General features: G+C 40.1%; 1 protein-coding gene across 1 annotated transcript; it reads left to right on the plus strand.

The window, feature by feature from the left end:
- Positions 1-1,369: 1,369 nt before the first annotated feature.
- Positions 1,370-21,058, plus strand: LOC131243640 (THO complex subunit 4A-like). Its single transcript, XM_058243132.1, has 5 exons — positions 1,370-1,742; positions 1,900-2,055; positions 13,411-13,479; positions 13,562-13,746; positions 20,613-21,058. The coding sequence occupies exons 1-5, from the start codon at positions 1,575-1,577 to the stop codon at positions 20,785-20,787; spliced, it is 753 nt and encodes a 250-aa protein (XP_058099115.1). The 5' UTR covers positions 1,370-1,574; the 3' UTR covers positions 20,788-21,058.
- Positions 21,059-22,435: the final 1,377 nt, after the last annotated feature.

Here is a 22,435-nt window from a genome sequence, read left to right on the forward strand (position 1 = left end):
AGCCGGAGAGGTTTTGGATAAAGCTGAGATTTGTGTTTTCACTTCACCGACGTCTACTTGACCCTATGAATAGGTTGTATGGTAAAAAACACATCATGTTGGCCTTTGGAAAGATTTCAATGGTGGGTGTCATTATCAGTGTAGGTTCCTTTGGTGTGGTCCACTGAAGCCTTGGACCTACCTCATTTTTTGCTTCTCATATTAAAATTATTTGCAAAAAACGTTGAACGGCGTGGATAAAACACTTACATCACGGTGGGCACCACAGAGCCCTGCTTGGATGGATTACCGTTCGGGGGTAGGACGCAATCCGTGTCCTGATGGAATTGTGTCTTGTCCATGCAAGACTTTTGTGAATTTTGAAATCTATCACAAGTGCGCCCCACATTGTTACGTGTATTTATCCATGCCGTCCATCCATATATATTGTTCATATGCCACATTTTAGTTATATATACGTATAAGTGAATGACATTTGTTGTGAATTTTATAACTCCGTGATCCACCAAACATGATTTTGCTTAATCCCATGATTTCCATTGCAAAATTTTATAATATGGGATTGAATGATTACAATATCATGACAATCATTGTGCAACAGTGATGCTAATAGTATCTAACACAATTCAATATCATTTAATTCAACGTTTCATATACCATATCGTGGGACATTTGATGCTGCATTAGATTCACTTCCTCCATTGAGCTGATGTTAGGCTATGGACCAAAAATAAGCTAACCTGAAACTCAGGTGGGCCACACTACCGAGAGCGGTTGGAGGGGATGCTAACCATTTAGTTGGGCCTTACCATGAAAATTTAGTGGTTCTACGCAGCAGTTGGCGTTAGTGGTCCACCTAAATTTTGGATCATTATGATTGTTGGGGTTTCAAACAGGATGGCCAGGCAGGTCTATGCACACATCATGTGGGCCTGACTGTAGCCTGGTGCTACAACAGGTTGTTGTGGTAGACGTACCATGTGAGCGCACCATTCAAAAAAAAAAAACCCATGCTCCGTTAAGATCCAAGGGTCATATTTCAATGATCCAAACCGTTTACATGATGGGCCTCAAAATGGATGCGATTTATATTTTTATATTTTTAATTATTTCTATTTTTTCCTTTACAAATCTTTGATTCTATTATTTTGACCATTGGATCATTTAAATCTTTTGCTATGCCTATGAATATGGGCCGTCTCGATTAACCGCCGTCCATCGTTTTAGTGATAGGATTTTAAAGTCTCGAAGATTCTTTTGGTCATCATCAATGCACGGTGAGACCCATCATATCTAGATGGTTTCGATCATTGCAACACGATCCCAGATCCAACGGCTACAGTCGGACGTAGAAAATAACAATACGTCCGAGTGTACGGTAGAAAACCTCTTTAGAAAATCCTCACCCCCAAGCTCCAGCCTTCCTCTCTCCGCCCAAAACCCTAACCCTAGTTCCTGATCTCTATCTCTCTCTCGCCCCTTGGCAAACCCTAACCCAAAACCTAGCTCTAGTGCCTTTCCCTCTCTTCTTCTTCTATTTCAGTCTCCTTCTTCAAACCGTAGATCTCTCCAATATGTCCAGCGCCTTGGACATGTCCCTCGACGATCTCATAAAAAACAATAAGAGATCTGGAGGAAATTCCAGCAATTCCAGGGGCAGGGGAAGAGGATCCGGTCCAGGGCCGGCCCGCCGCACCCCGAACCGGTCGGCGAACCGGTCTACACCATATTCTATGGGAAAGGTAAGGATAGGGTTCCCGATCCGGATCGATGTCGTTCCTTTTGATCTCGATGCTGGGGTTTGTGTTCTTGATCTATCCGTGATGGCAATTTTGTTGTTTCGTTGACTTTTGTTTTGTTTTTTTTTAAATAATTTTGTTTTCGTTGTATGGAGAACAGCTGGTTCAAGCACCGGAATCGGCATGGCAGCATGATATGTATGCAGATCAGGTGGCAGCTTCTGCGGTGCCGGCTGTTAGAGCGTCTGCGATCGAGACGGGCACTAAACTATATATCTCGAACTTGGACTACGGTGTCTCGAACGAGGACATAAAGGTAATATTTTCTTTTCTTTTTTGATTCCTGAATCATTGGATTTGGGGATTCTGGAATTTCGAATATCTTATTATCATGGTTTGCGAGTTGGTCTTTTGCGCATAGAATCATTCACACCATAGAATCGTTCACCACTGATACTGGGTTGGATTATCCTGTATCGTCCCGTATTGGGCTGTTCTGGGCCGATACAGGCCGATACAGCCATTTTGGTTATGGACGATATCAGTTCATATTGGGCAATATGCAATGGTCCTGGATGATTCGATATACCTTGCTTATTATTGTACTAGATTTGAATGTTAATGGTGTGATTGTAGTTTTTTTAACCCAATCTTTCTGCTTACTTCCCTGATTTTTTGTTGTGAGGCAAACGCGTGTTAGATGATAAGGAAGTGCCAAAAGCGCTATGGATTTTATCAACCTTTTGTTTGGACATGGCTGGCTGTTGTTTGCAAGGTATCCCAAATCGGTTACGTTTCGGCCGTAACGACTGATACGTAACGGTAACGGCATCAACCGTTACGCGATTCGGCCCCGAAACGGGGCACCTTTGTTTTTTGGGTTCGTAACGGTCGTTACAGGACCGTAACGGCCATTATGGCGCAGAGTGGTTGTTACGGTACTGTAACGAACGTTACGGTCCATAACCCTAAAGAAAAATGAAAAAAAAAAGAAGAAAAAAAAACCTTTTTTTCATCTTCTTCTTCTTCTCGCCCAGCTGCGGCTACAGCTGCGGCTCAGGCCTCCTCCTCCTCTCTCTCTCTCTCTCTCTCTCTCTCTCTCTCTCCCTCCTTTTCTTTTCGGTTTCCTCTCCCGTTTTTTCCTTTTGAAATCGGAAGCGGTTTGACTGGTGTACCACACACCAGTATAGCTGCTGTAGGTACGTGTCATGCTAAGACGAGCGCTGACACTCCTTGAGCTTCGAGTTGTACGAACGGTTCAAAGGAGATCAAAGTTACATGGGCTCCACAACGATGTATTTATTATATCTACACCGTTCATCTATTTTTAAATATCATTTGAGAGCATTAGCCAAAAAATGAATCGTATCCAAAGATCTTCTGGACCACACCAAAAATAGCAACGAGATGATGATTTTCACCGTTAAAAAATTCGTAGGCCCACCATAACGTTTATTTTCCATCCAATCTATTCAAAAGGTCAAAAAGACCTGAATGAAGAGAAAAAGCAAATTTTATATTGATCCAAAAGTTCTGTGATCCCAAAAAGGGTTTCAATGGTAGACGTTCAATACCCCACTGCTTTTTGCAGTGTAGTCCACTTGATAATTAGATCTGTATTATTTTTCGTGTCAAGCCTTAAGACGAGCTCGTCAAATGAATGGACGGTTTAGATATAACACATACCTCATGATCAAACCCATAGGACTTGCTCGCGTCAAATGAATGGATTGGTACGCGTTATGCAGCACGTTGCACATTTTAATAATTACACGTGCCACATGGGCCCCACCATGCGTATGTATTTTATCCATGCCGTTCATCCATTTTGCCACGTCATTTTAGGTTATGATTCAAAAAATTAGCAAGATCCAAATCTCAGGTGGACCACAACATAGGAAACAGTGGTTATAGAATGCTCACCATTAAAAATTTCTTAGGGTCCACTATAATGTTTATTTTCCGTCTAACCTGTTAATAGGGTCACACTAACGTGGATGAAGGGAAATCACACATGTCAGCCTGATCCAAAACTTTTGTAGCCCCGATAAATTTTTAATGATAGTCGTTTAATTATTATTGTTTCTTATGGTGCGGTCCACCTGAGCTTTGGATCTGCCTCATTTTTGGGCTCATGCCCGAAAATTATTTGGCAAAATGGATGGACGGTGTGGATATAACACATACCTCACGAGTGGGGTCCAAAAAACTTTAACACGTGTGCTACACTTCACAATCTGAGTCCTACCTAATTCGGGCCCTTAAAAAATTATACACGAGACATGTATTAACTTAAAATTTACCAATTAAATTATGGACTGTAATTACTGACTCAAAATGCTAAAATCAAATTGTTTGAATAGTTTTAATTGTTAATTTGTGGACGCTTATTTTTTAAAATAGGACCCTTTGATTTTTTTTTTTCATGATTCACTATCCAATAAATGTCCACCAATTCGCAAGTGGGATAATGCCAATAAATTGCATGAATTTGAGGCTGATTTGGGGCATGGATTGGTCCTCCAAGTCAGCCCCAAATTAGCAACGCGATCTACCTGAATTTAATTTCATTTTTAAAAAGAACTATTGGGAGAAATGATATCAAATTGTTAAGTATATAAATTAGATATTTAGAAAATTAAATATATGAATTTTGTAGTCAAAATCAGGTTATCTGGTTCATAAATTCATCAGACAGTCCGATACAACTTCTCACCAAAGAGTGGACCGTTACATCACCATAAACATGTTCCAATTTATAAATGAATGCATATTTGGAATGCTTAGAATATTCCGGATTTAATCCATATTTTTTCATATTTTTTTGGCAATTTTTTTTTTTTTTTTGCGCCGTTACGCCCCCGTATCGCCGTTATGCCCCCGTATCCGTATCGGTTTCGGAGGGCACCGTTATGCCAACCGATACTGATACGGGACACCTTGGTTGTTTGTGAGCTCCATTCTTTGAAGATCGTTTATTCGAATGCTATCAGCATATGCAATCTGGATCATGAAAGGGTGATTGGAGTTCTGATTTGGTTCTTTGAATCATTGGACTTCTTTTGCATGACTTGACAATGGAAGGTTTTTGGGACTTGGTGTCGAAGTCAATCTGGTTGCAGTGTGGCAGTTGTGGATGTGATGAATATGGTCTTTATCATGTTAGGTTCCTAGTTTAGCAACTGGTGAGCGAGTGTTTGAGCATGACTTGTCAATCTGGATAAGTATTCAGATGGCCCATTTGATGCACGGTATCCAACGGAGAAACATCTTTTAAGGTATTTATATTGGTTAGGGAAAATGGTGCTTTTTGTAATGTTGGAGATTTAGATACAGTCAAATTGTTGACTGAGAGATGTAATGGGACTGAAGAGTCAAAGGGAGACTTTGAATTTATATCAGTTATTGGATTTGTTTGGTCATCCTCTTTAAGGGGGTCAGTTGCATGGCCTTATGGTTAACTCACTCATTATATGCAAGTTCAATGGGGTAACTTGTCCTCCTTATGAATACTATGAAATGGCTTTACGATTTGGCCCTTCCTTTTTATTTAAATTGACAGTGTGATTGAATTCACTGTTGTGTTTGAAGTTCTGAACCAATGGTTTGGAGGAGCAAAGAGTCTTTGGCATTCTCTCAGGAAGAATGAGATTGATTTTTATTTATTTCTTTTTGAGGAATAGAATGAGATTTTGGGTTGTCATCCTATATTCAAGGTTTAAATAGCTTCTCTTTCTCCTACATATTGTATTAGGAAGGTCTTGCTAAAACATGAACGATTCAGAGTGCTCAATCAAGAGGAAATCTTTTGGAGATGGAGGTCCTTGGCAAGCCAGGTTGCCAAGGGTAAGAAGTTGAGCTTTTCCATTAAACCATTACAATCCAATGGGAGGAAAAGTCTCACATTGGAATTTGATCTCATATCAGAATTTGATTGATGCCTGGAAGTTGTAAGCAAGGACATGAAATATGGTGTCATTGGTTATCCTTTAAAAGACTCCAAAACTTCTTAAGTGGGATGGTGTCATGGCAGGCAAATGTCATCGCCTTCTCTTTTCGAAGAGCAAAATGTGAAGGAAAAGAAGATCCAACATTGCTGATACCCTAGTTGAAATTTCTTTGGGAAGGTTATTGGCATCACTTGCATCTAGAAGAAATGTTTGATGAAGATAGGAAATTGTAATCTGGTCACTGTGAATGTCTGTGAAGGTCTTGAATCTTTCAATGGTGTTGCATGATAACTATGAGAATTCTCTTCGTGAATAAATGTCAAATATTATATTATTTTATTTTATTAAGGTTCTTAACCATTTACACAGTACTACAACATGCACTTCAAGGATTTAGCACATTGTAATGTGGAATGGAGGCAATTTTGGGTGTCCTTTCGCAAACAAGGTGCCATGAATAATGAGTTGCCTTTGATGCTAACAAAAATTATTATTATTACTTATTAATGTTGCTATTGTTGTTGTTCTTATTGTTATTGTTTTTATCATTATAAGTGACGACCAGTGCTTTATTATAAAGAAACAGTCTGTTAAGATAGTGGAATATTGGATAAGTGTGACCCACATATAATGATTGCCTTGCGGAAACCATCTTTTGCCCAGTTATCAACCTGAGAGTTGCCCTCCCCAAGGATCAAAGTGAAAGAGAAAAAAAGAATGCAAGATATGCCTCCTAACTTTGTTTACAGAAAAATCTCATCCAAGAGACAGAACTGGTGCCCGTTGCTGAAGTCAGTTAGAATCCCTTTCAATTATGAGGTGATGGAGAGAGCCATATTTTTAAGGCCAAAGCATGGTTTTGAAAATTGGATAAGATATTCAGGATTGTGGATGAGGGGGATATTGTCTATTAAGATAGTAAGGGGAACATTATCCATTAAGATAGTGCATTAGTGTGGCCCACATACAAACATTGCCTTGCCACACCATCTTTTACCCAGTTATCAACTGGAAGTCAGCTTCCCTTTGGACCAAACTGAAAGAAAAGAAGATTTGCCGAAAAATATTGCTTTCAAGAGAGAATTAGAGCCTGCCACCCAAGATGGGGCACACCTAGAATTCCCTTCAATCATGAGTTAATCAAGAGAGCCCTATCTCTTACGAAAGCATGGTTATGAATATCATTTACGATATGGCTGTGTTGTAACTGTATTGGCACCGTGGTCATGTGATGTGTGGTGAACCAGTCTCTTACACAAAAGTGGCCATTGGTCAATACAACCATAAAGGTCCCATTGATTTTTTATTTTTTTTTTTCAAATTTCTTTCATTTTTTCTATTATTCTTCATTTATGCAATGAAGGAAGCTTAGAAACTCATTTTAGATTTGATTTAAGTCTATTTTGAGGATCAAAATGTAAGATTTGTGTGGGATTTGAGAATCAAACAAAACGGACTATTTTGGGAAAGATCAAAAGAAGGGGTAAACCATCACACTTCGTTTTTCATTTTTCCCCCCATCTTTTTGTTGTACTTCAATGTAATGAGCCACAACCTACCAAATCATGCTTCATTTATGTTTGATTTGGGCCCATTTGGTTGACTCTCAGCAGGTCAACATCAACGAATGGTCTAATAATACACTATTGAATACATGTTAACAGCACCAAAAAGATAGAATATGCTGTTTTGCATTTCCCCCTCCTTTTCCAATATTTTTAAAAGATTTTTGGACCAAAAAAAAATAAAATTGGTCGATACCGGTATCATTTTTGGGACTGGCCAATACGAGGCAAAAGTTGTAACCAATGGAGAAGACCTTCCATCATCTGTTTTAGGGTTTTGCAGTTTTACAAGGAACTTCCAGAATTTACGCATTTTTTGCGAACATTCAATTTTGATCTAAAATTTTTTAGAGCCCAACCCTTCCACTCGTGTGCATAGTTGTCAACATCGTACGATTTGCGATTTATGATTTGAGTCGAAACTTAAACAAAACGATTTTATTCCCACCTTGAATCCTTTTTTATATGAATCTTATGATTCTATGACTTGAATCCTATGATTCAAATTATACTTGTTCTCTTCCATTTTAATCTTCACTTGGCTTTCATTTTATGTTTTTAAATTGGTGGGGGCTTTAAGAATCATTTAGAAAAGGTACATTATTTTATTTTGTTCTTTAGAAGAGTTCAAATGATATATATTCTCTTGCTGCCTTAACCTCTTCTTTTGTGAATTGGGATTCAAGGAACTCAGCTTTAGCGATATCCAGTCTGTTGGGTTTCAGAAGAAAGAAGGGCTTTGAAGTGGTTGATGGCTAGGTCCGCTATTACCTGTTTATCTTCGATGTAGACTTGATTATCAGTGATACTGAAGATAACCTTGGATCGGGAATGCATGTTGGCAATACTGTGAAACTATTTGGTGTTTTTGTCACCCTCATTTGGTGTTTTTGTCACCCTCGACTATCCATCTGGCTCTTGATTTTAGCTTCTAGGAAGCTTCATCTTCCAATGCACTGGCCGTTAGGGACTGGATAATTTGGATTCGCCTGCCCAGGAGATTTGTCGAAATTGGATTGCCTTCAGTCTCTGAATCAATACGTTGGAGTTCTGAAAGAAGGGATTCCGATTCTGTCTCTCTTACGGAACTCCCCCTGTAACCACTCGTTTAATTTTAGCTTGAGAAGTCTGAGTTTAGAGATGAGCTTATGACCTACGAAACCTTTGACTTGAAAACTTGACCACCAATCTGCAATCTTGGAATTGGGGCCATCTATTTTGAGCCAGGAAGAGTTGAATCTGAATGGTTTCGGACCCCAGTTTTCTTCTTCCATCAGAAGCAACATCGGACAATGATCTGAAGTAGTTCTTGGGAGAACAATTTGAAAGACTGGAGGGAAGGCCTCGATCCATTCAGGAGATACAAGAAACCTGTCCAACCTGGATTGGATGGGGATTCTGCAACCATTGGTCCAAGTGAACTTCGCTCCTGATAATGGGAGGTCGGTGAGTTCTTGGGACTAGATCCAATTGGAGAAGAATATCATGGTTGGAGAGACCCTTCTCCTACGGGAGTGCTCTTCCGCAGAGCAAATGACGTTGAAATCGCCAACCACACAGTATGGTCCTGAGAAAGATTGTCTAGCATGGGTCAATTCGTCCCAGAATTCTGACCTAACAGAATCAACAGTAGGACCATATACAGCAGAAATGAGACATTGAAAATTGGAGGACTTATCTTGCAGGATTATCGACACCGAGAAGACTCGTATCGAGGAGGACTGGAGGTCCCACTTTGATGATTTCCACGCTAAGAGAATGCCTCCCGAGCTTCTGGATGCGTTGAGAGATACCCACTTCGCGTTGTTCGCCCTCCACAGGGTGGCCAACAAATTATTTTTGAAATGAGGGACCTTAGTCTCCTGGAGACAGATAACATCTGGGTTTTTTTCTGCTCACTGAGTCTTTTATTAGGCTTCTTTTCTGCTTAGAGCCCCCCCCCCCCCCCCCCCAACGTTCCATGGGATGATCCTCACTGGGAGGAGACAAATCTCTTGGGCCAGTCGGATTCCCGATCATTTTCTTCCAATCTTTTTGGAATGTCGTCCGTCAGGATGTCCTAGATTTCATCCACGAATTTCACAGCAGAGGCAGACTTTCGAAAGGTCTCGGTGCATCTTTCATTGCCCTCATCCCCAAGGTGGCCGGTGCAAGCTCATTTTTGGACTTCAGACTAATCAACCTGATTGGGAGTCCGTACAAAATCCTGGCCAAAGTCCTAACCACTCATCTATCGAAAGTCATTGGGAAGCTAATCTCGGCCAACCGGAATGCCTTCATCAGGGGCAGACAGATCATCGACTGTGCCCTCATCGCTAATGAAGTCCTCCACTCCTGTCAGAAGTCAGGTTCAAAGGACATCTTCTGCAAACTGGACATCGTCAAGGCCTACGATCATGTTGACTGGGGCTTTCTCCAATATATGCTCACCAGTATGGGCTTCGGGGTCAAGTGGAGAAGGTGGATCGAATCCTGCATCGGTTCAGCTCGCTTTTCAATCCTTCTTAACGGCTCCCCCAAGGGCTTCTTCAAGAGCTTGAGAGGGCTACGCCAAGGGAACCCCCTATCCCCTCCCCTTTTTCTCATAATTGGCGAGGCCCGTTCCAAAATGTTGTGTAAAGGTCAGGATGAAGGCATCCTGAGAGGAATATCTATGCCAGGGGTGTCTCCACCCATTACCCACATTCAGTTTGACACTCATCTTCTCCGAAGCAGCTGTGATCTATATCGAAAATCTTCACACAACCCTTCGCTATTTTGAGGCAGTTTCTGGGCTAAGAATCAACATGGCGAAGTCAAAATTGTTCGGTGTTAACGTGCCAACAGAGGATCTCCACAGCTTTGCTGCTAACCTTGGATGCCCAACAGATTCGTTTCCTACTTCTTTTGTGGGCCTTCCCCTTTACATAGTCCCTCCCCCAAAATCGTTGTGGGATAAGATCATCTGCAAATTCTAGAAATACCTGGCAAGATGGAAATGTCGTTACTTATCCTTGGGAGGCCGGCTAACCCTTATGAAGGCAGCCCTCTCCAATCTTCCTTTGTACTTCATGTCCCTGTTTAGATGCCCCGCTTCTGTGTTGCAGTCCATCGACAACCTTAGAAGAGACTTCCTGTGGTACGGGAAGGAAAATCAGAGGAAGATCCATCTCCCTGAGTGGAAAGAAGTCTGCAAGCTCTTCCGGGAAGGCAGAGCAAATGTAAAAAACCTGAAAATTATGAATCAAGCCCGTCTCGGTAAGTGGACCTGGAGGTTAGTTCTGAAGGTGACGCCCTTTGGACCTCGATAATCAAAGGAAAATATGGCTCTTCCCCAGGTGGTTGGTGGACCAAAGATTCCTCTTCCTACAGGGCCTCCCATTTATGGAAAGGGATTCTTCGGTCGAAGTAGGCAGTCCTCCAGAATATAAGTTTCGAGCTCGGCAATGGATCCGCCATCTGATTTTGAGAAGACCTATGTGTGGGTGAAGAATTGCTGAAAACTTGCTTTCCAAACATCTTCCGGCTCGCCCCAGTCAAAAACATTTTCATATCTGACTGCTTCTCAGTTACTGCTGCCCAAACAGTTTGGGACGTGAGATGTTCAAGAAACCTCCACGACTGGGAACTCTCTGAATACATGGAACTCCTCGATTGCTTCTCCAAAGCCATGCCGCTCCAATCCTCGCCTGACAGACTTATCTGGAGGCTTGACAAATCCAGCTCTTTCACGGTCAGGTCCTTCTACTCCCACATCATTACAAAACCACATCTGTCCGTCCCTGCTTCCCCCTTCATCTGGAGGTACTCAGCTCCTCCCAAATTCATCTGTTTTGGCTGGTTGGTGGGTCAAAACAGAATTTTAACTATAGACAACCTTAGAAAGAGGGGAATGCAGATCGTCAATGCCTGCTTATGTTGTATGAAAGAAGCAGAATCGGTGAACCACTTATTGGTGCACTGTCCCTTTATTGCCCAAATCTGGGCCAACTTCTGTCAACGTTTCAAGATTAGTTGGTGCATTCCAGACTCGTCCCTCAACCTTCTATCGACATGGCAAGGGTTCAAATTAGGAAAAATCAGAACGACTATTTGGAGAATGGCCATTTTAGCAATCTGGTGGTCCGTATGGGAAGAGAGAAATGAAAGATGCTTCAACGACAACTCTTCTTCTACTGATGCAGTCGGTTCCAGGGCCAAAGGGCTGTTGTTTGAATGGGCAGTCAATGTTAAGGGGTTGAAAGATTGCGATCTTTGTTTTCTAGGCTGTTAGTGGCTGTTTGCTACCTCAACAGATTTGCTTTTCCTTTCTGTTTTTTGTATTCTCTCTCTTTTTAATATATATTTAATCCCATTGCTTTTGAAAAAAAAATGAAATATATTCTCTTCAACTAAACCATGGAGCTTTTCTTTAATGATTTCTTATTTCTTAACTGGTCGAAACACCAAATTAATGTATGACCTATCTCGAATGTTTTTATGGTTGGTTGCGACCATGTTGACTTGAGTATTTTGGAATGATGGTTAGAAATCAAAATATCTTTTCTCGTCGGTCTACAGAATCAAATGCCCGCTTTTCCAATGTGATCCTACATTCAAGAAATGTAACAAGAAAATAAATGATTGAAGGATCCTTCTATGTTTTTAAGGGAAATTTCTCGAAAGACGAGAAAAAAGGTAAGATAAGAATCGTTTAACACTATCATGGTATGTTATTACTTGGCGCATATTGATGTCAAAAGGATGATTGATGAGTCTTTATTTTTATTTTCTGATTTATTTATATTGTTCAGATTTTTTAAAAAGAAAATCACAAAAAATCTTATGATTTATTATATGATTTGTGATTCGATACAATTCAAACCCTATTAGGATTTTCTATATGATAATGATTTTGACAACATTACTCGTGTGGTTTATCCTTCACGTGGTTGGGCATAAGAAACTTCTGCATTTTCTCAACATGAAAAGGGATGCAACATTATGTCTTTGTGCATGAAGATTCGGCTTTGTTGTTTTAGAGGATGAAAGTTAATGTTTTCTTGGATAACTCATGAAGATGCGGATTTTTTGATTTGGTATATATTTAATACTAATAGCTCGTTGTTATTGATTAAATGCTCATATCAATTTAAATTTGTTCAACTGTGAACATTGGAATGCGCTTGTGCCAAATGCTAATTCTTCTTGACAACATGAATCTTTTAAGGGAACATAACATTTGGAAACCATTCATGGATATGGAGGTGATAAGAGGAATAGTCCTCAAAAGTCTTTGAACATGCTCCACTTCAATCGTCTTATAGATGTATCTTGCTTACCCAGATGAATGCAAACTGATGGGTAGCTCTTGGGCTTACACTTGGTGGTCCAGCGCTGTTGTGCATGTGGAGCTCTCACGGTGGTTGGCTAGTTTCAGCACTAGCTGCAATCCCCTCCAGAAGCGTAACGGTGCTTTCGGACTTGGCATGGTAGCATTAGGAAGGTGTTCTCTAATGAGTTGGCGCACCTCGTTATAGCTTTCATGTGTCCCAAGGGGAACATGAATTGTGATGGCTGCTGAGTGCTGAGGCAGGGCAACTCACAAATTGGTGTCGAAACTCATCTTGTGTAGCAAGGTCGACAATGTGCATAGTTTGCGATTCATAGAACTTCATCAGATATCCAAAGGAGCTCAACTCCCACACAAGATATACCCAAGTTGTCTTGAGTTTGCCAAATTCATTTATCAGTTTCCATGGGACACAACACATCCATCTCAAAGGTAATCACAGGGCTGATAATGAGCAAAATTTGGAGTTGCTATTTTCTAGACTCCTAGAGTCCAGAGACATGAGAATCACACTGTAGTTGTAATTTTGACTTGTTCAGAAGATTTCTCTTTAGTTGATAAAAGAGAAATCTTCAAATGGAGTTTCACAGAGGATTACTGTGCAGAAACTGGTTCCTGGGACATTGCAAAATCTTTCTTTTCTAGTTTATGTAATTCCCAAGCTTAGTCCTCCATGCATAATCTGTTAGGTTCTGCATAACTATAAAGACACAAGTTCTCCTTTTGTCTTTCAATGGTCTTAGTTAGGTCTGTGTTTGCTTAAGTTTGCAAAAAATGAGTTAAGCAATAAGCACAAAATGTTCCAGCCATTTGAATTTCTAACTAAACTCTTTAACTCTTTGCAGGAGCTCTTTTCAGAAGTTGGTGACCTGAAACGATACTCGATCCATTATGATAGGAGTGGAAGATCAAAGGTATCCATAAAATTTGGCCTTGTCTGGTTTGTCCCGGGAGATTTTTTCGCTGCTGTAGTTAAAGGAAGATTCTTTCTTTTAGGGAACGGCAGAAGTTGTCTTTTCACGGAGAGCTGATGCTGCAGCAGCCTTTAAGAGATACAACAATGTGCAGCTTGATGGAAAGCCAATGAAAATAGAGATTGTTGGAACAAATATTGTAACCCCTGCTGCTATCCCTCAGGTTGCAAATGGCTCATCTGGAAATCCTACCAGCATTGCTAGAAGGTGTGTACATATAACAAAATATTGATTAAAGGAGTACATTTAGAAAAATTTCGGTAAAATTTATATGAACATTGAAATCAATAGTTTCAACTTCAGAGGTTTCGTGCATGTTTGGAAACCTACAAATGAGTTCATCTGATTTCAATTAACATCAATTGCATATTCAAGATAATGGTTTATATCAGTTTTTTAAATAGCTATGCTGTGTAGCATGTGGCTTTTGCTACGCAGCGTAGCTTAGCTTTAATGCTACATATCTCATGAAAATAGCTTAAGTCGCGTGTAGCCTATGCTACATGATAATTTTCATACACTACAGGTTACACAGACCACACTACACTACGTAGCTCACATTACAAGTTATTTTTCCCTACAGCATTAAAATCAATTAATGTTTTCAACAATTTGTTATAATTATCTATTTTCAAGTAAATTTAGTTATTTTTTTCAATGCCTTTAGTAAAACAATATAAGTAACAATATTAAATCAGTTTAGTTGCTCTTTTTTTACCTTAATCATTTCCTTTTCCTATTACTTCAGGTTGTGTTTGGTTGCACCAAATATCAGTCTAATTTAATGCAGACTGAATATCATGAATTGGTGCAACCAAGCACAACCTTGGCTAAATACGTAGAAGTAACATGTAGTGTACGCGGTACGCCTCACCCTTGAGAGGGGTGAAGTCTACGTCGCTATTTAAAACACTGGTTTATATAAACTGGTATTTATATTTTTAAACCTACCATTTTAATTTTAATTTTTTTAAACCTCAAGTACATATAACTGTGATTAGATAAAATGGCATGAACTCATTTTTAAGTGGCACACGAATGGGTCCTTCTGTTTCACTGTCCCGTTTTTTGGGTCTTAAATCTAAAGTGCTCATGAGAAGAGTGAGGGCTTATTATCAATATATAAGTTATGATGCCTCATGTTGTAACTGTGGTCTTTTATATTTTAATATGGACACAAGGTGCCGTTTGGCTCAAGTCATAGTGTTATGTGCATAAAATAATGTTACTTGCATGGATTTATTATGCATTAGGCGCTTCACATGCTATGCTAATAACGTAGTTAGCAAAATAACACTATTTCATGCCACCTTTTTTTTTTTTTTTTTTTTTGGTGGCGTTTAATTAACTGCTTTATCGGCATAGGTGGGTTCTGAGAAAAACCTTTTGATTGAATAGGCTGCTAATGTGCCGGCGCTTAAGGGCTTTGATTTGCTGTTTTTAGGATGCTAGTTTCCTTTCTGTCCCTTTGTTGTTTTCTGCTCTGCTATCTCAGCAGTCCCTTTGTTTTTGTTTCTTTTTCTGTTTTTAGTTTTTAATACAAGCCTGTTACTTCTTAAAAATAAATAAATCAGGATACACCTCTTTTGATAAGAGAAAGTAGGCTCTTTCTTTGTCATGTCCATAAAGTAGTTCTTCTACAACAGGGTATGTGAGGCCTACCTTGATGAATGGCCCACATCCAATCTGTCCATGAAGTGCGCCTGTAAACTTTTCCTTGTATCCCAAGAATTATCACAATCCAAAACCAAGGTTGATCTCACTACAGGGGACATTTAGGCCGGGGACATTCACCCTTAAAACCTTCCAGATTTTTTGTGAGGCACACAATTTTTAGTGTACACCATCTTGTTCATTCAGAATAAGGGCACTGCAGCAATGCCAGGATGAAGAAACATCCCAAAACTAAAGTTGGCCACAGCCCACACCATGTGATTTTAGAGATTTTAGGAATGATTTACATGATGTGGCCCACCTGAGTTGTGAATGGGCCTGAGTTTTGGGATCTAAGGAGAAAATGTGGTGGTGAATGTGATGGATGGATTGGATGTCATACACACATCATGGTGGGCCTCACACCCCATGTTGTAGAATAAGCTTATTCTACAAAATTTGTAGAGAAGCTGGCCTTGAGAGAGAAGAAAAAAAAATCTAAGAAACTAGAAGTCTATGTTTTACTCACTGTGTAAAACATCCGAGTTCTGTAATTTGTATATGTAAAATCCACTCCATCCATCAGGTGAGAACCATTATTTGAACTGTTAGTTCAAAAGATAAGCCCAATAAGAAACTCATATGGGCACCACCAATGGGAACAATGCAAAATTGCTCCCAAGAACACTAATTTCACATGGCCTGCCTGCCTAAGTGTGTGTTTGTTTGTTTTTTGTTTTGTTTTTGTTTTTGTTTTTAATATCAGCCTGAGTTTTGTATCCTCTTCGTTCTGGTGAGTCACACCGGATCAACGGGTTTGATGGAATATACACTCCATGGTGGCCTTACACACAATCTATGGTTGGCATTGCATCCCCATTGTTCCATGCATTGTGGCCCATCTGAGTTGTGGATCTAGCTGATTTATGTCCTCAGGCCTAACATTGAGGATACAATCTGATGGACAGAGTGGATTTACATTTACAACATGGTGGGCCCACAGACTTGGGTGTTTTAGGTGTTGCACAGGTGCTGTAGAGGATTCCGGTACATGGAGAGGAAATGGTTTTGGAGCAAAAGACAGGAAAGACCAAAAGGTCCACGAGTTTCCGATGATCGGAACTTTCCATGTTCTTCATGGCATCAATCTGTCTCCCAGGATCCCCCTACCATGAAAGGTGGATGCCCCAAAAATCAGGCTAATCCAACCATCATGTGATCCACCATATGAATTTGGAGTTTTTTGTGTGGTTTTCTATTGGAGATGGTGTGGCGCATCTAATAATTGGATAGGCCTGATTCTTGGGGAATCCCATCATCAGCGTGGGGCTTACTTGATGCACAGGCTGGATGACAGATATACAACACAGTGGGCCCTGTACAGGCAATATTGCTTAAGCAGGTGGATACTCTGGTGAATAACTTTTACAGGGAGGTGAATGACTTTTTAAATGCTGATGGACAACCTGTAAAATAAGCCTGTTCTAAAAAAGAAAAGGTAGAGGAACTGTCCTCTTTTGGCAAAAGTTCTGCATTTGTTGCCACTTTTTGGCTAGATCGCGACAGCTCATCCGTATGTAGAGAGTCATGGTCATGGGAGTGCATCTTACCCAAATAGCTCACCCCTGGTCATGCCTAACCATTGGATAAGTGGGATTCATGGTTTTACGATCGAAGGCCTGACAAAAACTTAGTATACATTATCTACTTATTTTTAAAAGTAGAATTTATATATCTTATCATTGATAAATCGCATGACAATGCGTCATCCAAACACCTGATACTATTTAGATAGGTTTATACTGATAGTCAATGTAATGCCAGACACCAGATATGCACAAGAATAATCATCATAAATATCAAGATGACTCTATCCACACATCACTATGATGTGTGCTAAACGATCCCTGAAATAGATAATGTGCATTTCCTCCATTTCAAGTGGTTCAAACCATTTCATTATCCAGTATCCTACAAATATCCTAGTTGCATTTTGGCATTTATTGGTGTCCAAAAGTAAACATTTAGGCTCATTGGGGCGTCGATCTATGAATGTTTTCTTGGGGGGCTGGGGACCATGGAGCTATGTCAAAGAATACCCTGCTGTTTTGCTAGAAAATTCTTTCATATCAATTTGGGCTGTCCCTTGAGAAGATATTATCAAGGACTTGCATTGAAACAAATTGTTGAGTCGGGGAGCTTTGTGGAAAGGTTAGAGATAGGTTGTGATTGGTTGCCTCCTCTTATTAAGCGGGTTTTATGGAAAGGTTAGGGCTTGGTACTTTTAATCGAGAGATGAAATCTCTTATTGTCCTTTTAGGTCCTCGTTATTCCATTGTTGTGGGAGGTGCCAATGTCGTGGTGAGTAGATTCTCTTGTGAGGAAATGATGTGAGGGTCTGTTACTGTCAAGGTATTCAATAACTGTAACGGCTTGCATATGGCCAACCAAGAGACTGTTACATTCAAGCTGTAATGGTGGAATTTTTTTGAACAAAAAATATGATTTTTTCTTTAAAAAATTGGAAAAATGTGAGGATTCCAAATATGTATTCTTTTATGGTTTTAAACATGTTTATGATAGTGTAACAGGCCATTCTTTGATAAGAATATTGTCTTGGGCTGCTTGATGATTTTATTAACCTGAAATGCTTAAACTTACTACAAAATTCTTATCTTAATTTTCCAAATATCTAATAACAATGATTCAATATAAATAAGATTATATGAGCATAAATCTAATCATGACACAATTATATATTTATATTTATATAATTATTTTACCACAAACAACCATAATATAGTAATATGTCCATTATATATTTATATTTATATAATTATTTTACCACAAACAACCATAATATAGTAATAGGTCCATAAGATGCATGTAGTATAAAGTGAATTCATAAGTCATTAAGTGATAAAGTGATGTCACATTTCAAAAGAAAAGTGATAATGTGATGTTAAAGTTCAGACAAAAAAAAAAGGTTATTAACCAATCATGTTACCATCAGAAAGAAAACCATGCTGCTAGTGGCTGCTCAATCTCAATATCATCATCATCTAGTTGCGATTCTAGAACGGGTGCTACATATCCATAATAACTAGAGGGAAAGACGGTATTAATGAAAATTGATGATGACTGATCACGACCATCGTTGCCACCGGACAAGAAAGTGCCTTAGGGCCTCTTGAAACTGTTTATGGTTATATCCATATTTGTAAGCCATATGTTGTCCTATTGGTGCCCATCTCCCCTAATGCCACTGATTTTGGCCTCTCCGTGATGCTCCTCTCCTGGCCGGTGGTATCGTGAATCGATATATGTAAGTCTGACCCCCTCCGCTCCATCAATGCTTATAGGCCTTGAACCGTATAAAGGGTTGTATCCTCGTGTGCTGAGCAACACCAGAAGTTAGACCAGGTGCATCATCATCGTCGTCATTGCCGTCATCTTTCTAATTGTCGTCATCTTTCACATTTTACTGGTACTCTTTTGATGCATGACAATTAACCACTTGCTCTAAAAGCTTGAATTGTTAAAGCATGGCAAATCAATCCCTTTATCTCATAGCCCAGACCCCTCATCTCATGGGTTAAGACTTAGGACCTCGGCCGAACCCTCCTCTTGGGCTCTAAATCACATGAGTACAGTCTCACACGAACCACCCGCCTCACACGGGCCACCCACCCCGTGTGCACCTGCATTCCACAGGCAACCCCACTCGAGCCCAGTGTGAAAATGCCCCTGCATTAATCACCTTCGGTGAAGAGTCTCGAACACGAGACCTCCCGCTCTAATACCACTTTGATGCAGGACAATTAACCACTTGCTCTAAAAGCTCGAATTGTTAGAACATGGTGAATCAATCTCTTTATCTCATAGCCCAGGCCCCACATCTCATGGGTTAGGACCTCGGCCGAACCCTCCTCGTGGGCTCCAAATCACATGGGTACCGCCTCGCACGAGCCCCCCACCCCTGAGCCCGTTGTGAAAATGCCCCTGCATTTTCTCTTCTTGGGTCGCGACTCTCTTCCTGTTATTTACGTAATGTTGGATCATGTACCTTGATTCCCTCTTAATTATCTTCTACCTGTTTTTCCTTTTGTTTCAACTAAGGTACAAGTGGGTTATCTTCATTGTAGATGTTGTCTAAGTTTATTGTACAAAAGGCGCCTTTAATCTGGTTCGGCGCACGCTTTGCATTTGGTAGTATTTAACTTAGTGTATGTAGATGAGCTATCAAACGTCTTATCCTGTAACCTTATTCCTCTGCTTCGGATGAAGCAAAATATCTCCAGTTCCTTTTATTGTTAGGGGAAGTTGTCGGGCTCAACTTCTACTGCTATTGTTTTGATAGATTTTGCACTTTCTCCAAGGTGAAGCCACCAATAAGCTATATAGAAAAAGAACCTTATGCCATGTGTGTAATAGTAATACTGTTAAATGCACCACTTTACATCACTGATAAGATAATTTTACAATTACCTAATAGTAATCAAATATTAGTTTTCTACCTGGAGATCTTTGGAAAGTTGTACTTTATGCAAGTGGATCTAAGAAGCTACCCTAGCAAAGTCTATATATTCCAACAGTGGACGATCTGTCAAAACATTCATATTGTATTTTTTTAAAAAAAACTTGAAAACATCCATTGCTATGAACACGAAAATAACAAAATATGTATTCAATGAATAAGTAATGACTAATAATTAAAGAGGTGAACCCACTTCATTTAATGTTCTTATTTGCATATCTAAGTTGGACTCTAATTCCATATCACATTGTTTTAGCCCAACACGAACCTCTTCATCTGCAACAAGTATCTCGGATTTACATATACAATAATGAAACCAATAAAGGACATTAATGGTTTGTAGCATGAAAATAACTTGGCAATAACGATCCCTAAGTGCATAATGAACATGTATGTTACATTACTAGAGTAAGAGTAGTAGATATTGTGGATCAGTTTTATATTATTATCTGCTGCATGAAGGTAGTGAGGAGGCTGATTCGTCTAACTTTTGTCAATCGTCCTCCAGTACTCTTTGTAGTTTTCATAATCACAATGAATAGCAAGGCTTCACTTTATCCATGGCTTTGTAGAGGAAGCCCATGACAACTATCTCGTCGGATGCTCTCAACAAACATTGGGGGTTTAATACATTGCCTCACGAGGCAGTTTTTCTTTCTTTCTTTGTTTCCCCTTCAGTAAAAGCAAAGATGAAATCATATACCATGCTGAAAATAACGCATTACATTTATGATACCCATCATATATCTTATTTCACTTATCCATCTGGGTATGTTCTCATGCATGCATGTTATTTCATCTAATGGTGATAACTGTACTCTCGCCATTGCTTGCTTTTACGTAATCTGGGCCTGATTATATCTTTTGATGTGCAATGAAACAGTGGTTTGCAGGGAAGAGGAGTCTCTATGGGACGGCCTCGAGGTGGTGGAGGGGGTGGGCGTGGATTCAGTAGAGGGGGCCGAGGACAGGGAAGGGGCCGTGGTGAGCAGAAGACTGCAGAAGATCTCGACGCTGAGCTGGAGAAGTACCATGCAGAAGGAATGCAAATCAACTGAAACCGTCTCTTTTGGCCTCTGGGTTCTTTGGTGAACTGTGGCTTTGCTTTGTTGGGGATGTATATTTGATATCCATCCTCAGACATTTGTGTGTATTTCTACCAACGGTGCTTCAGTGAAGAGGAACGACATGCAATAGAGAATTGTTACTGGTTTATTGGGGGGGCTTGTTTGCATTTTCTTTCTTCATTTCTAACTGTATTCGCTCCTTTTGATTACGACATGGTATAACTTTGAAGTTAATGGACAGCTGCTGAGCTTGCTGTGCGTATTTGGTTTGGTTAGTTTCCCTTGAGTTTCTTTTCATACAGGGCGGGAAACAAAATAGAAGCTGAGCCGTCTTTGTCTCGCCTTGGCGGATCTGAACCCCTGAAGTCAGCTACAATGAATAGTGGGATGAATGCGGCTTTTACGCATCAACACACGGCAAGAGTAGTTTCAAATGAAGGTAAGAGTTTTCTTTTCCTGTTTAGCATCTCTTTGCTCCCCCTGACTGAGAATGTAGTGTGTTTAGTTCCATTACCCAATGGTCGGTTTTTGTCTCAGACCGATGCTGTAAATTTTGTTGTATTCTTGTCTAAATTAGTACTTAAAAAGAGTGAATGGGGTTTTCCTTAATCTTTCTCTGCTATTTTTGGGGGAAAGGGGAAGCATGTAATCCATGGAGTTTATCATGTATTGCTTGGCTTTTGTGGGAGCAAGTGCAGGTAACTGGACCCCACACGTGATAAACGAATTGTCAGCCATGATTTTGCTCAGTCATTATTTTAAGCATGTGATGTTGATTTTGTGGAGTAGAGATATATCAATCGTGATGATGGCCCACCTAACCAGTATCAGTTTGAGACGGGGTTTGTTCCTTGAATATCATCATTAGGTTAGGACAATACTGCCTGTGTCAATGGATTCTGGGCCATTGAATATTACATGATTGTTCAAGCAAAGCCCCCCTTCCTCGTGGCCTGAGGATTGTCATTTTCCCTTCTATCCCACATCTTATCCAGCATCTGCATGTCGGGCGAAATTGCTATGGTTTCTGTTCTCCTGTGTGGTTCTGTAAGCCGAGGTTTGCTATATAAGCCTGTGCTTGTAATAGTCTACTAAGAATTAGGTTGATCTGCTAGTCAATTAGCAATTAACGCTGCAATTGAAAAAAAATCAGCCGTGGTTTTCTAACTAGTCAGCTTATTTCTAATATCATTGCATGCCTAATAGACCACCATTATCTTACATGTCAACCTGATGGATGGCTTGGATATTTCACCTATCTGATATGCTGGCATTCATGGTGGTATGGGCATTAGCTGTACATGGGCGGGATTGTGTTTGGAAGGATCCACTGCCATCAGCTCCATCACAATGGGTGATATCTTCATATGTTTTCATCTATTGGGCGCTGCTGCTATGGATAGGTTGTAGCAGGGACGTCAGAGCTTGTGAATGGATCTACTAGGCCCCAACACATTGAATTTCATCTGGGCCCATTTATCAGTTTGGCCACAGTCAAAATCAACGGATACCTCATGCTCTCAATTCCACACGTCACTGAGCATTTGTTAGCCTGATCTTCACAGCAGGCGACCTTCTGGTGTGGCCCATCTTTTGCACAACTCCATTGTCCATGCAAGAAAGACCTGGCTTTATGTGA

The sequence above is a fragment of the Magnolia sinica genome, chromosome 4 (genome assembly GCF_029962835.1).
Source record: "Magnolia sinica isolate HGM2019 chromosome 4, MsV1, whole genome shotgun sequence".
Lineage (NCBI taxonomy): Eukaryota > Viridiplantae > Streptophyta > Magnoliopsida > Magnoliales > Magnoliaceae > Magnolia > Magnolia sinica.